Raw genomic sequence first — 22724 nt, 5'->3', positions numbered from 1 at the left:
AATGTTTAATTTCCATTCTGGACTCCAGCGGAACAATTTTGCACAGATCTCTAGAATAAAAAAAATAAAAAATAATTAGCCCTCTAGAGCCTCCTACTAAAGACATTGTGTTACTTTCAACAGATGCTTCGTTTGACCTACAGCATATTTGGAAGGAGACAAAAAAAAAAGGCGGACTCAGAGGGCGGAGCCAACACCTGGCTGGGAGGTGTGGTAACATGGGAGAGGAATCTGTGCCCATTGTGACATCACAAAGGGCTGATTAGTAAAGGTAAAGGTTGGACTAATTATTGCTGAGGAATTTGGTGATTCCATAGACACAAATTCAAAAAGAGTATTCATTTAGAGCAGGGTTTTCAAAAGCAGCAAGGGGAGAACAGCGGCAACCGTTTCAGACCTCCATAGTTGTAATTTACGTTGTAATAAGAGGAGGTGGTCCGCAGATGTTTCAGGAAAACTCTGTTGGGGGGAACATGTAGAAATATTCGAGGCTGGCTGGTGCTCTGACTGGAGAGCAGGAGCTTCAGATGCTGGAATGACGCAGACTTTCCACACATGCAGGAGTTTTGGGGGATGTCGCTCGCACTGGACGCGGTGAGTGTGCGCACCTGCGCGAGAGCCACGCACACTCTGCCTCCGCGCGAGGACGAGCGTTAGGAATTCTCTTTCCTCTTCTCCCCCCTCCCAGTTTCCCCTGACGATGACCGAATTCCCTGCTGGGAGCTGAGGGCAGCTCCTCTTCCCCCTTTCTCCTCCTCCTCTTTCTCCGGCCGACTGTGACCGCCGCGTCCGCACGCAGACTCGCACGCACGGAGCCCCGGACGTACAAACACCGCACTTGTTGTCAGCCAGGAACATGTCAGCCAGATTACCTGCGTGTGTGGCTCTCCTGTCCGTCCTCTACACCTGGTGAGTGACGCACTCTGCTGCCAAATTGCTCCACATGATTTGTAGCCGATCAACTTTGCGCGCATCCGCAACTTTAAAGGACCCGCTGCAGCTCTGGCTGCAGATGTATTACAGTTGCATGCGTGCGTGCAGTCTGCATGTTCTTTGCTCAGGAAAAAATTAAATAAAAGCAGACACAAGTCGCCTGTTTTGTTTTTTGTTTTTGTTTTTTTTATATTCATTATTATTTTTATTTAAACCTGTTCGTCCACCTGCGCAGCTCTCTAACAATGGAGTACGAGGAGGAATACGAGGACGTCACCGTCAACCAAATGCTGGCTCCTAAATCACAGGACAGCGACACCACGGAGATACTCAACAATTTGTTGAAAGAATATGACAAGAAGCTGCGGCCGGATATCGGAGGTAAGGAGGCCACTTCGTGTGTCCCACCCCCTGTGGGGAAAATTAACGGCAACTCTGAGACCATCAGCCCGGCCAGGTGATGTCACACTGGAGGCAGGCAGGGATGTCTGGTGGCTGTCACAATGCGTTCCTCACGCATTTTAGTGCGTGCAGCATTGTGCACCTGCATGCAGGTGCAGCAGGGGGGAGGAAGTGTTTACAGTAGGTCATATGTCACAGGTGCCCCCATCTGACAGGTGAATGGTTGTGTCATCTGCACGTGTGCTTGCACAAAAGATGGACTGATGTCCTGGCAAAAATCCACCAATTATTCCCTGTAGACAAGAACCACTTGCTTCTCAGGTCTGCGTTGGCCTGCTCTCTGCCTGCAGTTTAAATAATTCATCACCAAACTGTTTTTTTTTGTTTTTTTTTGTGCGTCTCTTTCGTTCCAAGAAACAAGAGAGTACGGTGCAAAAGATTCACAGGTTTTTCTTGCGTGTTGCATTTTTTTTTTTTTTTTTTTGGAGACAACTTTTTTTTTTTTTTGCTCCTCCTTTGTTCACACTTATTTTCAGCTCTCCCAACGAGTGGTGGTCAAGGAAGCCGCCGGTCTTGGAAACAAAAATGGCTTTTTTTTATGTCTGTGATTTCCATCGCCCAGAGTGCTGAAGGTTGGCTGTTTATTTTTGTGAATTCTTTTGGTTTTTTGTTTGTTTGTTTTTTTCAAAAATGACTTATGGCAACAAAGAAATCAGCGACTTGCTGTAAGAAGACGTCCGGCTGACTCTTCAGATTCCAGAATCCTGATTTATGATCGCACTGTCAGACAAGGCCTGTGGAGGAACACCCCCCCTGCCCCAAACACACACACACACACACACACACACACACACCTCCCCAGCTCGTCCTCATTCTGGCATTTGTTTCGTTGTGATTCTCAGACACGGCGCTCGACAGTTTTGCTCAGCCGCTCCTGCGTTTATAATTAGTGCTCTTTGTGCATCAGACTGGTGCCTTTAAAGCTGTTGTTGTCAGACAAACAATGCCTCAGACATCGCCAGACGTTGTACAGAGTCTGGTGGTGGTGGTGGTGGTGGCGGTGTGGGAGGGGGGCCGGAAGCCGTCTCCACGTTTCCCGAAGCGCCGCCGCATCTCTAATCTGCATGTGAATGAAAAGCTAAACAATCACAGCCATTTGCAGATGACTCGCGTCTCGTCTCTCAAGCCATCTCGAGTGTTTGTGCAGTTACCTCGCAGGCCAGAGGGGGGAGACAAAAGTTGAGCACCTCGTTTTTTGTTTTTTGGGGGGGTTTTTTTTGAAAGTGAGCATCGATTCCCGGCCTCATTCTTGATTCTTGGGGCTGTTTTTTCGTCCGTTTATTCGAGCATGAACTGCTCCCTGATGGATTTTCTTGCCCCGACTCCGACCTGCTTACCACTCTTACAACCTGGCCGCCAACACGCAAGCACATTAAGCAGCGGTACAGTCGGATATTTCCCCCAGGAGCTGCAGACTAAAATGAGCTAAAAGCAGACCCGATATCAGGCTGTTTCATTTCCCACGTTGGATTTTTATTCATTTATTTATTTATTTATTTTCAAATCCAATTCTCTCTTCCACTGGAAGTTGCTCCTTTTCACTATCCCGGTTTCTTGCCGTCCCAGAGCTCTTATTTTCTTGCTGTGAAGATCGCGGTGGGATCGGCGAGGAGCCCGTGGGCGAGGACACGCGAGAGCGTTCTTCACAGAAGCCTTTTTATTACTGCTAATGGATGTGGAAACTAAGCGGACTCATCAGTTGGGTCATAACAACAACCGGAGTGGAACGTGAGGAGGAAAACGTGGGTACATCTTGTCGCTATTAAAGGTCCAAAACTCCACCCACTTAAAGAAAAAGAAGAAGAAGAAAAACAAAAAACGACCTCCAGTCAAGCAGCCATGCATGATTAATCAATCAGAAGACAGGAGAATTAGCCTTATGTTTACATCCCCCTGCTAAAATGTGTGTATTTAACTTCAAGCTAAAACTAAACAATTTTTTAAATGGCCTTTGTACTCAGTCAGGCATTACAAGGCATGATCATTATTTTCCCTCCCGCACTCCAGTGAAGCAGCCTTGCAAGCTGAATTATCTGAAAAAACATCTGTAAATTTCCAAGAAAAAACAGCATGTTTAGCTCCCTGTTTACAGCCTGCCTCTAAAATGCTGGATTTTAGCCTACTGCTAAAACACCTTGTTGTTGCTTCCAAATGTTTGGGAGGAGACAAAATCAAAGGCCGGTCTCAGAGGGCGGGGCCAAGACTTGGCTGGAGGTGGTGTCACTAACCTCGGACGGGGCCCTCTGTGACATCACAAAGAGCAGATGAGCCAGGACTCAAAAGCCATCCTCAGGAGAAGGATGGATTTTCCTCATTTCTGGAGCGTTCACTGACAGGATAGAGATGTAGATTATTGATAGGAAACGACAGTGAAGAGAATTTGCAGAGGCGCAGTATTCGGTTTTGACAGGTGTGCGGAATTGATTTCTCGTTTTTGAGGCATCACTACACCAAGTTAATCACTCGCCTTCCTGACTTTCTGCATTTTTCTCACTTCTGGTGGTGGTCAGGGAAAATCAGCAACAATATTTCTTCACTTGACTCTTAGAATGTTGGTATCACAAAAGTTATGTGTTTTCCAGTTTATCGCCTGGCAAATATGCAGTAAATCACACAAATAGCCTCAGAACCAACCCACTGGTTCCTCGGCGTCCTCGGGGTCCTCGCCTTGCTTCGGCAATTAATTCAGCAATTAGAGCAACTTTTCAAGGCCCTACAAATGTGCCGGCGCATTGAGCGGCCAGCCATTGATTTACAGCAGGCACTTAAAAGTGATTTGTCCATGTTTATTGTAGTGAAACGGGCTTTGGATAAAGTCTGTCATATGACCTGGTAATTGTAGACGTAGCGCTGCATTCGCTGCAATGCTTCATCTTCTGCAGAGTTTCTTCCCTGTTAAAGGCCCCTGTGCACCTTTGGCTCCCATAAGGGTCATAAAGCTGTTTGTTTTTTTTTGTTGTGCTTCATGGCAGCATTAAAATATTTTTGGTGATATATTGAAGGGGTTTTTACATTAACCATATTTTCAGTGCAATCCAAATTTGTGTGAGGCTTCTGGAATTTCACCAAACAGCATACAAACTTGCTGCAACTAAACAACACAAATTGTTAAAATTGATGCAGAACAAATTATGCAGAAATTATGCTTTGCATATATTCAAGTCTAAAACTTTCTGAGTACTAAAACTTGTTGGACATGTAAATGAAGAAACTCTTAAGGGGCTGAGTGCTGGTCTCCTGGTTATGATGATTGACAAACATTTTATGAACACAAAAAAGCCATAAAAAAAAAGAAAAAAAAAAAAAAGCTTTTGCCTGCTCTCACCTGATGACTGAAATGCAGCCCAACTTGTTTTTTCATTGCTTGCGGCTCTGCCTGCCTGGTGTCTCGGCTGCTCCTTGGTGGCAGTCGGTCAAAGTGACAGACGGGAGGATGAAGAGCGCCTGCTCCCCCTCCTGGCACACCGTAAAGCTTTTGGTTCAGTTTGTTTGTATGCAGGTAGAGTTGCTGCCCCCCAGCTCCACGCCCCTCCCCAACCCTCCGACAGACTGCAGAAAACGCTGAATGTTTTCAACATTTCGAGCGAGATCTTTTCTTTTCAGAAGCTGCATTTCCATTACCCCTAGAATTGCGTGAAACCTAAATATCACATTAAAAAACTGGTTATGGAAACACCTAAACTTTGAAAAACCTCTCAAATATCGCTATTAAAACACTTTTTGTGCATTTACACGTCACCGGACGTGGCGTACGAGTTCACGTGACAAGTTCATTTCAAGTAAAAAAAAAACGAGTTATGTTGGGACAGAGGAGGAGACGGAATATTTTTGCAAGTAATCAAAGAGAAAAATATAACAATGACTCTTGACAGCAAACAACATCGAAATGCAGATTTATACAAGGAATTAGAAAGGGAAATGAGGGAGGAAGGCTTTGAAAAGCCGTTGACTCGCCGGATTAGATTTTACGAGAATTACGCCTTGTGCGCTTCACACCTTTCAATGGAAACACCTGCAAATCCCAATTATACTTTGTCGAAATGTTATGGAAAGGCAACTATTGGGGGGCTAAATTTAATGAAAAGAATAACCAAATGGTAACCAAAAAAGGAAAATTGCCTATCTCACCTTAAGGAACAAACAAACAACCCTTGCAAAACATGGACACACGTCTTCCTTAGACTTAGATTGAGCATTTTGAGCGCTGCAGATTCACTATCATGTTTGACCAACCTTTAAGGTCTCCTCCTGGATTTTTCATTGTCCAATCCACGGGGTGGCGCTGTCACAAAAACCACAGTCCTGCGTCTTGTGCGATGAAACGGCTGCCTTCCAAAGTCTGCCGAGAGAAAACTCAAATGAAAACATGCAGGTGTGTGAGCATGGATGTACAAGAGCATGATGGCGGACTTTCAGTATAGCAGTTGACACCAATGTTTTTTTTAAAAAAAAAAAATCTATTTGGCTGCAGTACCAGCGTTTTTATAGCAAAGCGCAATACAAAAATAAATGCTTTGAAACGCAGTTCATAACAAATCTTTCCATTGTATTTTTTTGTCATGGACTTTTAATCTTTGTGAAACTGTAAAAAAGACCAGAAAATCCCCTGAAAAGACTTTATTCTGGACATGACGTTATTTCCTCGGCTAAAGCATGCAGTTGCCATGTCTCGGCCCCTTCTGAGTGGCCAATGCAATCGGACAAATGGTGGGAGTTACAGTTCTGACAATACATCCATGTGTGAGCAACAAACACAGTGACCTTTTCACGACACAGACCAGCGGATGGCCTCCCTCCTCCCTCATCCAAATCTTCATTCTCCTCCCTCTCTTTTTTCTCCTCCTTCCCCCTCCGCTTCTTCCTCCCGCCTCTCCACATCCCTCCTCTGTGGCCAATTCCAAAGAAATAACCATAATTACAAAAAAAGATCCCTCCACTTCCTCCCTGCGCAGCAAAACAGAGATAAGTGAATTACAGCGTCATTTGTTGTGATGCCGGCCCTCTGATGGCAGATGGTGCATCAAAGTACTTTGACCTTGTCCGCTTTAGCATTAATGAACGTGACTGTTTAAAAGCCCATAATGGCCTGCAGTTTAAAAATAAAACAACAGCAGTGCGCCGGCCTTTTCACCGCCCGAATGTTAAACCACACCTGCAGTGAGAAATGCAAGAGAGACGACATAAACACGGTCGGTCAAAGCTCCTCATGGATTCCAAATGGAAGAGTAAACAGAATCTTTATTTCTTTATTTTCATCTCACAGAAAAACAGTATGTCTCTTATTTTGGAGGTGGAAGATGCGGCCGTTCACCAACTGACCTTCGTCAAAATGCATGGTTCCATCTTTCCTTTGTGCACGAGAAACCATGAAGGAATTTTGTGATCCAATTATTTAATATTATTTTAAACAGGACAAGTCAATAGAGTAAAAAGAAAGGTACAAAAAAAACAAATGAAAAAGCAACAACAGCAATAAAAATAAAATAAAATAAGGGACACGAAAACAATACTATAACACAATATAGAGAGTAAACTATTGAGGAACTTGAGTTTTAGCCCAATAAAAAATGTTTTAGCACCTTGAAACCAGGTCCAGGAACCATTTAAAGCCTCGTCGATGGTGCGGATTAATGCACAAACCTCCTGACCCTAATGCCCTGACAGCCCAACCTCAGCAGGGCCCCCCCCCCCTGGATTGGTTGAACTATTTCAAATTATGCAAATTTACTAAGGGAATAGTGTATTAATATGGTATTGTACCATCACCAATTATTTAAAAAATACTGAGCACCTGTTTAGGCAAAAGCTTAAATAAGTATTTAATTGATTTTGGCCAAACCAAGCCACTCACCAGTCATCCTCCTGAGGCCAGATTGGTTATGGCAGCTGCACAGTAACTGAAGCAACAGAGAGACCAGGAAGTACTGAAAAAGAATTCAGAACTTTTCTGAAGCTTTACAGTTTCAATCAAAGGCGCACGTAAGTGTGAATGTAGCACTCTGGACTAATGGTTCTTCTCACGGCTGGGCACAATAATGATTAAAATGAATGGCTTTGTTTGAAAATGACCTTGACCAGAGGTAGATGTGGATGCGTAGTAGGATCATGAGTAAGTGGAGGTCAACAGGAAGTCAACACATGGAACGACGCTAAAGATTTTTAATGGATCTCGGTGGGGGGAAACAACGCACCGTGTCTATCCTCAGTCTTTTCTTCCCTTTCTGCTCGTTTAACACCTACTATTCCCCCGGAGAAGAGAGTCAAGGGTGGCGATGCATCCCAGTGATTGGCTGCAGTCACGGCTAACCCGCGGCTCCCTCCATCGTTCTGACAAAACGACCAATCGTTTCAAGTGTTCCCATATCGACGAGCGGGGGCTTTTAACTTGACTGGTGGATCTCGCTGCCGCTGATTAAAACCAGCGTGAGGATGAATGGTGTCGACGAAAAAAAAAGACGCAAAGACTTTAAAGATTGAAGCCTTGAACTGGCCACCCGTTATTTCAGTGGCGCCGAAGTTCAGCGAGTCCACCAGTGGCTCTCTAATGGACTTTGATTAACAGTGCAGGTTATTTGTCTCCATTGTGCGTCATACCAATCACGGCGGTTAAAAGCTGAAATCTATTACGGGTGGAGAAGAAAATAATGGAGTAGGACAAAAAAAAAAAAAAAACTTTTGAAGCTTCTACGGCAGAGAATCGAGGCTTTTGTTCAAACCGTCACCCCGGGAACTGAGGGAGGAGGTGACAAAGGATTCTGTCGGGAGGCGTCAGACTGAGTTTAACACATGACAGTGAGTGATCGATTTGCCTTAAAACCTCAGTTGTCAGAAAGCGGTCGGAGTAGCACGTCTTACTGCTGCAGAGACGGGAAAATAGATCGGCTCCACGAGCGCCTCGGAATCAAACCATCGGGTGGCATTGCGCTTGCTGTTGTGTGCGCTGCAAGGAGAGCCCCCTGCTGGACCCCGGAGGCACTTGACACTAACGTTCCTTGGCGGAGCATGTCTGTGATGCAACAGGATTTTACCCCGCCCACCAGCTTGTCAAATCATTTCTGCGAGACTGTGTACGCCTCACTGATAACGTGAAGCCACACCCCTTCAAGCTTCTGATTTTCAAAATGAAAGCTTTTTGATCCTTGTCCTGTTCCGGTTAAAGGGACATTGAGCGTTTGGTGCGCACAGCATGCTTTTAAAAAATACAAAAAACAAACAAAGAAGCGCACCTTATCCTATTTTAGAAGAACAACTACTCTACAACCATCAGGGTTGCCACAGTCCCGAGCAGATATTTGTGCAAAAATGTACACCCTTTATCTGGACATGGTTTGAGCAATTTTCCTGAGCGTCAAGTGAAGAGCTGATCTTCCAAAAGGAGCTCTGGTGTCTCTCGCTGCTTTCCGGGTGACAGATGATCGCCGCGACACACTTAGCCAGGGGGAGCTAATCTGTTCTGCTTTCTGAATATTTCAGAGCCTTTTGGCACCTCGGCTCGTAATGAGGCCGGACGGTGCAGGAGGGAAGTTGAGTCCTTGCACCATAAGTCTTCGCGGCAAGGCCTCGGAATGTGACGCCGTCGAGCCAGAGCAGGACGAGACTTTCCCACATCGCACTTATGTCATCGGGAGTTCCTGCGAATCAGAGTTAACCACGAAAAAAATGTCCAAATACATTTGTCCATTCACCAAAAGCCCAAAACTTCTTCTAAGTGTTTCACTGACTCCGACCATTTCGCCCACCACAGTTTAACCCTCAAAGATGCGAGTCAATCCTGTTTGATTCATCCGCCCACATGAACATATAAGGCGGCGGGCGGCGTCCTCCAGCAGGAATTAATGAAAATCAAAGATGGATCGTCACCCTGCCAGGAGGAGGCACTCGGGGGGGATTTGGCGGGGAGATGAAACCCACTCAGGGAAACATTGGGGCCCACAGAGGTCAGAAGAATTGATTGGTTTGACGCTTTCACATTAGCCGAGGTCTAATCAGCTCGTTAAAAACTACTCCACTGAGTTAGCAGGGCCAGATATCCTTTGTGAAGGGCAGAGTCAAGATGTGCTAATCAAGGAAGGCCATTATTTCTCATCAAAGATAAATAATAAAAGTACCTTGCACTTTTGCTCCCTTCTTGTCTTTTCAGGAGCAATTGTCTTTAAAATTTCCTGTTTACTTTCTTTCTCTTTTATCTCTTGATTGTATGACTGGATTGTGTCTCCTAGCAAAGACATCTTTATATTTATTACGCACCCTGAAAATAAAATAAAACAAAAATCCAACATTTTTTGTTTTGTCATTATCACTGTCTAGACAAACAACAAATACAATGTGAATTGTCCTTGTTGTTCAGTGACAGTGACTCGTTAAATAACTCAAAACTAAATGATCTTTAAAATTAATGTTCATTCTTCAGAAGTTAAACCAACATTTTACATTACATTTTAAAACCTGCATTCTATCATTTGGTCAGCACAGACCACCAAAAATGGTTGCAAAAGGACTAAAATTACGTGTCAAAAATGCAAATACAAAAGCGAGACCTAATTTCAGACAAATTTGTTACAAACTGTTTTTTTCTTTTCTTGGACTAAATTGCAAATGAAAAAAAATGGAGGAAAGGCCATGATGTCTCCTTCTGAATAAAATGGCCAGTGCGCTGGCTCACGGTCCAATCATTGCTCACCTCCGAAGGCGACCACACATACAAAAATGGAATCTTCCAGTTAAAAAAAGAAAAGAAAAGGAAGACTGAAAAATCAAGATGGCATTGACCATGAAACCAATCTTTCTAGGCTTCAGAACGGGTCAATCGCAAAACTAATGGGTGATGTCACGCTGGGTCTACCCTACTGTATGTATGAAGTCAATGGTGGCTGGCTAAAAAAGCCAAAAATATTGCTTTTGCTGGCCGGCATCATGGCTGATGCTCATCCTCTCATCAGGGCAGAGATTAGCGGCCACTCCAAACACTCGTTGACATCACAGAGGCTGATTATGGGCCCCTTGTGAGGCGTCAGCCTCTGCTATTTTCTCTTGTTCTTCAGAAACAACATCCCGTCAACATCCCGTCCTCAGTGTCTGAGAGAAGTGGGAATGAACCACTCACACAACCGCTTATTAATCTCTAGTTGATATTATCCCGCCCTCCCCCCCGAACATAATGAGTTGTCTCCGTTTTACTGAATGACTAGTTGCAGACAAACTGCTGGTTAGTTGGCACCGTCGACAGGTGCACGATTATAGCCTGCAATGCAATTACAGCACAATGAAGATACTAATTCAGTGACCCTTTCATCTTTTTTTTTTCATCCAAAAGCAGTGTTTGTTTTTTTCCAAAACTGTGTAATCATCAATTGAGTTCCTCCTTCCTTCTTTCCCCTTCTTTTGTTTGTGTAGCTCTTCATTTTTTTCAGTCTGTTTCTGCTTCATAGGCTTCGCTGTCATTGACCCAAAACTAAAATGTGTCCCTCTGCATTTTCAGTTAATGGCACTTAAGGTGTTAGCGTTCAGCGTTTAGCTTGCGTCGTAGCCAAGTCTGTCTCGTTTAGCGACGTAAAAGCCGTTTGTTTCAAATTCCGACAGGCTGAAAAACAATTGTGGTCGAAGCTTTTTTTTAAAAAGACAAGATGATAAGATGATTTTACATCGTCGTCATCGTCGTCGTCATCATCATCATCATCATCATCATCAACATCATCATCACACCGGCTCAAGCCGCAAATGGATATTCTCCACAGGTGTCTGTACTTTCCACGGTCACCTGATGTCCATTCAAGTCTCCACACAGCTGGGTGGCGCTCCGAGGTAATAATAGCGGCAGCCAATTACAGCTGCACTGTTGCCGAGGTAGAAAAGCAGCGCTCCTTCTCTTATGAGCGAAGTTGGCGGGAGGCACAATTTGGGAACCTGCACAAAAGAGGAGAACAATGGCGCCTAATTACTGTAAATAATACGGACGCAGTTCAGCAAGAAGCCAGTCAGAACGCCGAGCTGCGGAAAACGTTTCTCCCCCCCTAAAAACGTGACGGCGAATCGTTGAACTGCACTTTTGCGGCGACTCTTGTCAAACTGTTGCTGACGCGGTTTGTTCCGCGTGACGCATGAGCTCTGGACCAGTGCTGCAATGGAATCTAATCGATGCAACGTGCATCCGTCCATCCACCCATCACCGCCGCCCTCATCCTTATTCCTCACTAGACGTCACTTCCTGCTGAAAATGCACTATCCACGGGGAAGTGTCACGTGCAAGCCTGATTGATAGGAAACGGGGTGACTTATGCAAGTCCATGAAAAAAAAGCGACCTGAATTGCTCAGAAGACTCCAGAGCATCTTAAGTTCAGTGCATGCGAGTCCCTTGATCTGATTTTTGCCTTGAGATGGAGCGTTGCCATGGGTGGACAGGAGACACAGACGTGAAGGACGTGCGAGGGCAGAGAAGTCCGTTTCTCTTTCTCTCTCGCTCTTTGTGTGGCGGCTACACGGGTCAAACTACTACCTGTTATGGGAGCAGGCATTATTCGCTTTGGCAACAATGGGCTCTTCACAGTCTGCCAGCGGAGGCAGTGTCGGGTGCTCGTTATGCCGTGTTTTGCAGGAAACAGTTTTTCCTTTCCCTGCCTCCTCCGACATCGTCTTGTCCTCCTCATCTTCTTCATCTTCCTCCTTCCTCCTCTTCCTTTTCTCCCTCCTGCTCCCCCTCGTCCTCTCTATCAAGGCATGACGGTGTCAGATCTTAATTCCAGAGTTTAATACGGAGGAATTGCGGGCTGTTCACCAGGTGTTGCTCCGTTCATGAATAGCTCCTGAGTGATGGCGCCACAGCAGGGTGCCTGCCTGCCTGCCGGCAGTGAAGTGCTTCTGGTGGGTAAAAGTAAAAAGACCCCCCTCCTGTCCCGCCCCCTCCTCGCCATAGACTTAATTGGCTCAGACACCAGGAGGGAACCACACGCAGGTAGGGCAAAAATGACGAGAAGGCCACGCTGCGTGTCACAGCCCTCAGCCAGTCCAAGGGTTCAGAGGTTCCAGCTTCAACTAGTGGTGGAATCCTCCAGCACGGCAAAGCTGGAAGGAATTTAGGAATTCACTTCTCTCACACTTAAAAATGAGCCAATGGGGACAGTCGATGATATTGAGAACAGCAGTGGCTTCGGCGCTCTGTGGCGTCAGACAGCAAACATGGTGCGAGGTCTTTCACATCTCCGCAAGAGTAGAAGACAACTGGATGGTCATGGCTTTACCGAAATGTCAGCTTCAGTGGAAGCGAACCAATCAGATCATCTCACAATTTGAGCAGGGCGCTTACAGATTAAGATATACAGAGCAGGCCGATTAGATTTCTTGTAGGTAGGTAAGAGACAAGAGGAGGCCACCCATTGGTCAATCCGGCGAGCCTCCATACACGTTTAACTGGACTGTGTCCAAAGCATCACCTTCATTTTTATTATATCTGAAATATTTGACATGAGAACATTACAGTGTCTAACAATCACTTCATTTTATTCCATCATTATCAGAACATATTTTGCGGGGCCTTTGTAAATCTCATGCATGAAGGTCAAAACAACGTTCATGTCCTTTTGTGTCGACACCTGCTTCAGTGTATTGAATGTCTGATGCTGCTGCTGCTGCTGCTGCTGCTACTCTCCAGGTGTTTGTCCAAGTTCCAATCATTTCCCACCTGTGGAACTGCTTCTCAGCCCCGTGGTTGAGTTGGGAACGCTGGCGCTGTTCAATCAGGCACAGAAGTGCTACTGGTTTCGTGGCTTAATTGTCTTCATCTGGCGCTACAGATGTAATTTGCTCCATGATTAGCTGCCGAAGTGAAACCAACCCAGCAGGAGATTGATTGAGAACTCCAAGAGCGGGAGGACATTTTTCATCCTCTTCTGGGAGTTATTGGTATTTTTTCCTTCAGTTTCTTGATCTTTTTTCTTCTGGTGAAACTTTCTTTCGGCGACACGATGGTGCAGTGGTTAGCGCTGCCGCCTCACAGCAAGAAGGTTGTGGGTTCGATTTCCGAGCCTGGGACCTTTCTGTGTGGAGTTTGCATGTTCTCCCTGTGTCTGAGTGGGTTCTCTCCGGGTTCTCTGGCTTCCTCCCACACTCCAAAAACATGTGTGACAGTGGCGGTCCTGTCACTATGCCTCCAAGGGATATCCCTCACACATGCGTGTGAGGTCAATTGAACACTCTGAATTGTCCGTAGGTGTGAGTGTGAATGGTTTTTTGTCTCTATGTGGCTCTGCGATGAACTGGCGACTTGTCCAGGGTGTCACCCTGCCTTCGCCCTAAGACAGCTGGGATCGGCTCCAGCAGGCCCCCGTGACCCTAATCTCAGGAAGAAGCAGGTATAGAAAATGAATGCAACTTTCTTTCTCCAATGCAGCTACTTGCAACCCCACAAACCTCCCAACAACATTGCGTGTCGTGAATTGCACACTTCACCCCCTCAACACATAGCAGGAGTTAGTAGCTAGCCAGTTTGGTTTGGATGGTTTGGATGTGAATTCTTATCTCTGCTGTCTTTACCGCCTCTTTGCAACCCAACAAAAAGCAAAAAAAAAAAAAAGTGACGATAAAGGAAAAAAATGTTGCCACTTTTGGTGCACTGCCTGGAAACATAAAAACTGAGATTAAAGACACAGCTAAAGTGTCATGTATCTGTCAACAGTTTCAAATGAAAAATAAATCTCATCCATTAATTTTTCTATCTGTCTCTCTCTTTTTCTCCTCCCCTCACACAGTCAAACCAACAGTGATAGACGTGGACATATTTGTCAACAGCATTGGACCAGTGTCGTCCATAAACATGGTGAGTTTGTCAGCTTAGGTTGAAATAATTGATTCTTTCATTCATTTTTTGTCATGTAATAAACAAACTCATTTGCTCAAACGTGTACGGTCAGACAAGTCCAGGATATAAAAGCCAGGCTTTTGGCCCCTGAACATGCAACAGTCTGCAACAAATTGCTTTGTCAGTTTTGGGGGGGTTTTCCGCTCCTGTTACGGAGCAAAGCGCCTCTGTGTGACAAGCTTATTTTAGGCAGCGTTGTCGGAGAAGTCAAAGTGAAATCCAGCCCCAGCTGTCATGCTCTCATTGTTTCTAATTGCTATGCAGCACATAACTCTGGGTGTCATGACTTTTCCCGGAGACAGCCCTCTGATTAATTTTTTTTATTGTGGGGAGAAACTCTAGAGACGTCGGACTGGAAAAAAAAATCACTTACTTTAATGTCCGAATAGCTGTTACTTTTGTGACGCATTCAAGCAAAAACAGCTTTCGTAACACAACAACGAGACTCTGGGGTGTTTCTGCACCTGGATTCCTTCGTAGTTCATAAAAAAAAGATCACTTTGCCGCAGTTTTCTAACAACAATCAGTGTTGTCCTCAGAGACAACATAACAGATTCCATACTCCACTTCTTCTGCTTGCTCCAATTCTGTTTAGAACGTAACACAGTAAAACACAGCACTCTGTGATGTCACAAAGGGTGCTGCTACCTCTATTGAGGAAGTGACAAAACCCCCAGATCCTGTCGGCTCCGTCCTCTGAGACAGCCTTGTTTTGGACCCTAGCAGGCAGCTAAAACAAATTAGCCAGAGGCTGTGAACAGAGGGCTGAAAATACATTTTTCTATTGATTGTAGAAGTTTTGATTGGTTTCCAACTCCACACTTTTTTTCCATTTGAATTCCGACCCGTGGTGCTGTGCTGTCAACCTCTGGCTGCGACGGGAAAACCGTCCGCTTGTCTCCTCAGTGTCTTTCTTCCACACGGCGGTGATGAAACTGTGAACGAGCCATTCACAAACAAACAAGCAGGCAGTTTTAGTAACCAATGAGAGCAACACGTGCCACACTGGAGGAGGAGAGGAAGCTTTTCTTTGTGCTTCTCGCAGAGGCTATTTTTAAGCTGGCGTTTAACGCTGTGTCCAAGGCAACCACGAGCCGACCAGGAATTCCTGCAGAGGCAAAACGGTAGAGGCGGCGGCCGCTGGCGTCCCCATGGCTATTTCGGGCCCCTCTCGCGGGGCCATCACGCTCCGGGGACCGGCCGACAAATAAGAAATAAATAAGCTGCTGGCTGAGCTGCCTCTGCAACGCAGGTGGCGCCGAGGGTTTGTCTCCCGCTCGCAGCAAATTATCGGCGAGCAATGATGCGGAAATTTGCAGCTAAGAGCAGGTGGAGAGGGAGAATTACCTACAGATTTTTTTTTATGTTATGATCCCTGTAAAAAAAAGAAATAAAAAAAATCCTGGCCCCAGTACGATTCGAAACAAAACAAGTGGAAAAGTCTGTTTTCTGTTACATGAGAAGCCTGAGCGATGCGCCTCCTTTTCTTTTTTTATAATCTTTTCTGGCTGGAGGATTTTGGTAATGAAGTCATCAGCACGAGGATCGTCCTGGATAATGAGGCTCTTGGCGATGCCATAAACTCAACGGATCCCGGTGGAATATTAACGCGCCCCTCGTGCGTCTCAATCACTCAGTGCGGAATAATGAACTCACAGAAATATCTTCTCGCCGCTTCTCCAGCCTGCTCGAGTCTCGTGTCGAGTCTCGTCGAGCCACTTTTCATTTTGCAAAAAAAAAAAGAAGGGAGATGCGTGCAAAAATTGCAATTGATTTCCATCAGAGTCGAGTCTGGAGTAGAAAGTGAAGTCACAGGGGTGTGCAAGTCTGTAAACAGCAATGACACCGCCACGCTAACTGCTAATACAGCTAAATTGGGGATGTCCACAGTCATTTGTAGCAAAACATAACAAATACAGAAGAAAAGCCTGGAGTGCCACCCAGTAGCTGTAGTAATATGTTCTTTATTTCTCACTTGACATTGTTTTACTCGCGATGTCCCTGTTTGCTCGGGGGAGGTCCAGCGCTGCTGCAGGACACCGGTTTGTTTTGGAGCGGGTTTTGCAGTGGGAAACAACGACATCTAGTGGCAAAATTATTTAACAAAGAGCTCATTTAGACATTGAGAAGCACACATGCAGTGATGCCCCCCTCGAACTGTGACCAACCATACCCACAGGCTACATTGGCTGGCCACCTCAACTATGGATTTGCGCTGCAAGCAGATTTGGAAAACATTCCACTGTCAGGGCTGGTTATCACTTTCCTGGAGTAGTTTGCAGTTTGTCAGCTTTGCTTCATGATTCTATAGAGTGGCAGCAGTAGTCGGTTGGAAGGTGAATTAATGGGACATTGCTCTCTGTCACATTTCACTGGCAAAGCGAGCCCGGAAAAGGCTTGATTGCCAGTTAAGAGGAAGAAGGTGCAATCAAGTGGCAATGAAGACACGGTGTCCCATGGTCACGAATGACCTTTAGCCACCCGCCACTGATGAGGACTCACAGAGAGAACAAACAGAGAGACACGGACGTAATGAATAAGAGGAAGAAGAAGTTTTGGATTGGAACCGTGCACGCCTCACCCCAGGTTTACAGCTTCTGGCAGAGGCGTTGATCAAACCCCAGAACACAACAAGCTCAGGCAGAGAACCTCGACCTCGCTGCTGTTAAAGGTCACCTATTATACTAATTTTCGGGCCTTTGTATTTGATGTCTGGCCCCTCCAGAGCAGCAACACACGGTTACCCGCACTGAAAGCTTTGTAGATCTGTGTCTCTCGCTGCTCGTTTCCTCGTATTTCCTGCATCCCGCGAAAACGCTCTCTTTCACTTCACTCCACCCCCGGCCTCCTCCGTGTACGCCTCCCGCCTGGCCCACTCCGCTGTGATTGGTCACACTCTTCGTCGCTGCTGAGACTCGCTTCCTCAGTGTGCCGGTGCGGGAGTTGAGAGTAAACGGCAAACTTTACGAAACAGGCACAATTTAAACACTTACCGTCGTGAAGGCTTCACCCTTTAGCAGCTGTTTAGCGGCTAATCCAGCTTCGTACGGACCCAGCGTGGGCGGAGTTATGGCCGCAAGGCGGACCGAAGGTCCCTGGACGTTTTTTGTGCATTCCGTGTCCCTGGAAATATATTTTGCTTTGTGTGCTGACCGTGTTTTTGTTTTGTATTTTTGCCAGACATTTTAATAGGGCTTAGAATGATTTGGTTTCATACTGTTGACTTGTATCAAAACACTGTCCTAGCAGAGAAAATATGTACGCTGAAACGATCACTTCAGTCATAGAGTCGTTTATTATTAGACAAGAATATCTGCACAACTTAAGTGCACACAAAGCAGGAAGAGCTCTATACAACCCATGTTACCATGCTGGCAGCGTGAAGGAGCGAAACTTGCGAGTCAAAATCGCTGCCTCTTCAGTTTCGCTGCCAGCGAACACAACACACATAAGTGTTAGCGGTGGTGGCTAACAGTTCATCAACGCGATGCAGCGGTTGTACGTTGCAAGTAGTCTTAAAACTAATGTTGCTTGAGGTCACAATACACTTACAAATACATGTTTTCAAATATCGTCGTGGCTGACCATTCTCTCGTCGTCCACCGGGGGGCTGAGTCGAGCCCGTCTCACTCCCGTTGCCGACCGGACCGGTGTTCCATCGCATCCGCATTAGGCTGAACAAACCTCCAACATTTTCTCTGTTCGTTCCACTCCAACGGTTGTGGTCCTTGCTGCTTCGGCAGTCGTTGGGTATTTTATTCGGGACTGAGCCTCAGCGAAGACGGTTTATTCTTATTATTATTTACAAAACATGCTCCAAAAGTCACCAAATTCGGCACGGAGGTAGAAACTGGAACACAATAAAAGAAAATGAAGAGAAAAAGGCAAAATTCCACTTCTAGCGCCCCCTAGAGGCGTCCAACTACAGAAGTCCAAGAATTACAAATGGCGCTAGCTTCCACTAGGAAGGTCGAAAAAACATGGGGGAAAATTCCACGCGTTCGTCTCTTCAAGCCCGACATTTTGTACGCTCTAACTTTTGTCGCCCGACAAACAGGAAGTGACTTATTTCCACTTTTTGTTTTCACATTAAAAATATAAGGCTCAGAAAGCGCAAGTCCGACAGGCTTGAAAATTCGGTATGTTTTCGTGCAACAGCCCTCCAAAGTCGGCGCACATTGAAAATTGACCAAAAAATCGCACTGCTAAAATTAAAACCTCTCTAGCGCCAGCACGGGGGTCAATTGCAGGCGTCGGCAGAGGTCGGGGGTCATCGGGGGTCGCATCGGCCACGGCGGCTCAGTCCCGCAAACGCTGCTTGCAGCTTTAATTTTATTTATTTTTATTTATTTATTTTTAAAAACATTTTCTTGGAGCAGCACATTGCGACATCACTTCCGGGGCAGAGCGGGGGCGGGCGGAACCAGTCCGAAAGTGTGCCTGAGCTTGGCCATGAAAGGAGATCTGGAACGCATTCCCGTCAATGCTTTCCCAGTGTTAAAAAAAAAAACTCCGTGAACAGAGCATTTAGAACCATGCCCAACAACTTGCAGGGCTCACGTCCAAACGCATGGACCTCATTATTTGACAATTTCGGATCGTTTGACGATAGGGTTCAACATTGTAACAGTTTTTAGAGCTCAGAAAAGTGGAAAAGCATCATAGGTGCCCTTTAAGTACTTGAAAATGAGTTTAAGTTTTAAAGTGCAGGGAGAGGAGACGGTGCAGCGAGGAGGACGAGGAGGAAAAGAAAAGACCAGGGGAAAAAAAGAAAGGAAAAAAAAAAAGAATCGGAAGTGTCAAGCAGCTGCTGGAGTTTAACAGTAGGCTTCAATACAAAGGTTAGAATCACCAGACTGAATGACGAGACACAGCTGCAAAAGCCAAGGTCCAAAATAAATGAGGCCACACTGGAATCAGTCTTGTCTATAAAATTATCTTATAATTAAAATATTTTTAAAATATGTGATATTAAGATGACCAATTAGTTCATTGCAAAGTAATTTAGCTAGATAATAACTAATAGTCTTTTTTTTTTTTTTTTAATCTCTTTAAACCACTCAAAGCCCATAGCATGTGCATGTACAGAGCACACACGTGCACGCACACCATACTGCAACGCATTGTGCACAGTAAGGAATCCCACAATCTGAAGTCTCGTCTGTTTAGTAGCTTTTGATCCTCCCACTGCAACCCTCACCTGGTTTTACAGCCTCGCTCACTGTTTTTTGCTTCTTTTTCTTCGTCAACATTGTCATTAGTACTTTCATTTCTCGCCACGCCGTTTTCAAGCTCAAACATGAAACAAACAGCTGGACTGAAGGCACAAAGGCGAGTCGCTCTGTCTCTTCCTTCTCTCTGTTGTCTTGAGTTTTATTGATTTTATTTTAATGTCTTTTTTAAGTGCTCAGATATTCAAGAATGATGCCAGTCGTTTACCTGATGGCGGGGAGGAGGGTGGAGGTGGAGAAACTGTCTCGACACTTCCCCACTGCTGCTAAGCAACAGGCTTCATTTACTAGACCACTTTACCAGGGGTCAGGATCTTGTAATGTTCAAAATCTTTTTTTTTTTTTTTTTTTTTTTTATCAAAAAGAAAGAAAAACCTAGAACAACCTCTAAGGTAGCAAAAGTATTCAATGTGGAGGTCAAGTGTGGCAGCGATACGGCGGCGAGAGACCCATTTTCTCGCCAGGTCGTGGCGGCAGGCGAGAGGGGCGATCGATACTGTCTCACCATTGTAATAATTCCCCTCTGTGAAATTACATAACAGATTACAAAACGGAGCAGTTTAGGGGGAGGGGAGGGGGTGTATTGATGCAGCATCGACGGCTCGTGCACCTGCTTTTTGTCCTTTTGTTTTCCGCATTGAATCTGTGAGAATACTCAATTAATTCAGACGCCAAACCACCCCTCCCCCCACACACCCACACACACACACCCACACGCACACACACACACACACACACACACACACACACACACACATACACACACACACACCTATCCTCACCCGGGCTTCTCGCAGTTTAAAAGGTCAGGAGGCAACGGTGGCCTTCTGATTGGCGACTTCATTGGCGTCTATTCAGACCAGGGTTCTGGCTGCAGAAAAGGTCAAATGGTTGTCGGGTTGTGATGGCGGTATTAAAGAGGGGGGTCACCGGAGGGCGCCGAGGAGCCACCTCAGCCACCACACCGCTCAGCAGCAGGAAGGAAGCAGTTTGTTTTAGTTTGTCTGAGCTAATATTTTTTGGTATAGGAAAAACACACACAATCACTTTTAATTGTTTTATCAGTGATTATTAAAACACTTTGAAGATTAGATTAATTAATGATTACAAAAAAAAGACTTGGGGCTACTGCTGCATCCTTGCTAATCTCGATAGCGCTAGCTAGGCTTGCAGTGGCTTCCCAAGTTTTTTGTTTCTATCTTCTTTGGTGGTTTTCAAAAATCTCAGCTTTAGTGAAAGAAAACAGGTTCAGCTCACCTCTCTTTTTGCTTTTTCGAGCTGAGAGAGTATCACAGTTTGACACTAGAAGCTTCTTCGCCAGGCAGCAAGTCAGTTGAAGAAAGTGTAAATAAATAAATAAATAAAACTCTCAGTAACTTGTTCCTGGCTTTGTTAGCCGGTGTGGCTGCCCCTGTTAGCGCTGGATGCTCCTGGGTTCTTGGTCGAAGTGCTTTGGAATATTTTGGTGTAATTGGTGGGTCTGAACTGCCGGTGGGTGTTAACAGGCTGCGACTGCTCGTACAGACTCAGGTATTACCGCCCTCCTGCATTTCTAGATGTTTTTTGGCTGATTTAGGACGGGGAAGGATTTTTAGCAGGTCCACTGTCAGTGGATTCAAAAACAGAAGGATTTACAACCAAAAATAGAGCTTGTTGACTGAATAAACTGCTGTTTCATCACTATTTTAGTTTAAAATGTATGTGTTGTCATAAACAATGTTTTTGATCCAAGGTCAAATTGAGACACTGAAATCATTAACGGATTTGCGAGGATGGAAGTAAACAAACAGCAACGGACAGGATGGCATATTTACTGGATAATTATTGCCTGATGAATACAATGCAAATTAAAAGAAATGAAATCCCACAAAGTAGAAGAAAAAACAAAATGTTCATCATCATAAATGGCATCAATATTTAATCAACAAGACTGCCAACGTCCAACACCCACCAGCCACTGACGATAAAGCTGTTAGCTGTTGCAGCTAACAGCTTCTGTCGCTGACAACGCCGTCTAACCCTCCCTCTCTGGCTCTCAGGAGTACCAGATTGACATCATCTTCGCCCAGACGTGGACGGACAGCCGCCTCAGATACAACAGCACCATGAAGAAACTGACACTCAACAGCAACATGGTGGGGATGATCTGGCTGCCCGACACCATCTTCAGGAACTCTAAGACCGCCGACTCGCACTGGATCACGATGCCCAACCAGCTGCTCAGGATATGGAACGACGGCAAGATTCTCTACACCTTAAGGTATCGCTGCAGCCGACCGGCACTCGGAGCAAAAAACAGTAAAACCAGTTGCACTAAGTGACTTCTGAACATGTGGTGTTTCTTGGCTGGGTCCCTCACTGTTTGCATGAGGGACCAGTGTTTAAGCTCGCTTTGCTGCATCCGCTCATCATGTCTGAGAGTACATTTGAGAGTAGTAAGGTTAGAAACTTGATATACTCATATAGCTTACACACACCGGCCACTTTATGAGGTACATTGTCGATAGCCAATCACATGGCAGCAACTGAGCACACGTATATGAGGGCAAAGTCCAAATTGCCACAACAAAGAAGGAAGAAGGAAGTTTGAAGCGACTCTAAACTCGGTTGTTGGTGTCAGACAGGCTGCAGGTCTGAGTGTTCTACCAACTGCTACCAACTGCTGTGGATCTGCTGGATTCACTTAGGGGAAAATCAGAAAATGCCTTGTTGTTTGACGGGGTCAGAGGTCAGAGTGAGCAGGGTGGAGAAAGGCAACAGCGAAAGTCTGCAGACGACTGTCTCGGTGAAACCTCAAAGCAGTGTTGACTTCTATACACTCTGCGGCCACTCGCACTAGCAATGTGTACCTAGTAAAGTGTCAGATGAGCGTATATCCAGTTAAAAGATATATTGCCTTTTTTCACAGGAATGAAATCTGTCTCTGTCCAAAATTTATTGGCAACATTATTTCATTTGCCGTTTTATTTGGAATTTATTTATGTTTTAGGAATGTGTTTTGGATTCAATTTGCAGCCCCCATGAAAAAAAATAAATAAATAAATAAATGAAATATTTTTGGCAGCATTGGGACAATATATCAAACATTCAGACTGGGTGTGAATGTCTGTCATCCGCTGCATTTCTTGCTGAATTCTACATGCGTCTTGTTTCAGCTTTTCATGGCTTGTAATTTATATGAACACATAAGCATTAAAACATCTCCATCTGCCCTAAACTCAGCACCTCTATAGAGGCCAACGCGCTG

The 22724-nt window shown here is 45.3% G+C and overlaps 1 protein-coding gene across 1 annotated transcript in view; it reads left to right on the top strand.

Annotated features, from left to right (window-relative positions):
- Nucleotides 1-471: 471 nt before the first annotated feature.
- The window catches only part of gabrg3 (gamma-aminobutyric acid type A receptor subunit gamma3), a 32404-nt gene continuing 10151 nt past the window's right edge, over nucleotides 472-22724 (top strand). The window contains exons 1-4 of the mRNA XM_076045591.1: nucleotides 472-909; nucleotides 1169-1314; nucleotides 14137-14204; nucleotides 21517-21737. Of these exons, the coding sequence (XP_075901706.1) occupies nucleotides 857-909; nucleotides 1169-1314; nucleotides 14137-14204; nucleotides 21517-21737 (488 nt within the window). The 5' untranslated portion in view covers nucleotides 472-856. The remainder of the gene's footprint in view (nucleotides 910-1168; nucleotides 1315-14136; nucleotides 14205-21516; nucleotides 21738-22724) is intronic.

The sequence above is a fragment of the Nelusetta ayraudi genome, unplaced genomic scaffold (assembly GCF_046127955.1).
Source record: "Nelusetta ayraudi isolate G7.1 ecotype Tasmania unplaced genomic scaffold, CSIRO-AGI_Nayr_v1 ptg000084l, whole genome shotgun sequence".
Classification (NCBI taxonomy): Eukaryota; Metazoa; Chordata; class Actinopteri; order Tetraodontiformes; family Monacanthidae; genus Nelusetta; species Nelusetta ayraudi.
The sequence above is the reverse complement of the archived record's forward strand: the minus strand, read 5'-3'. Positions and strand labels throughout refer to the sequence as shown.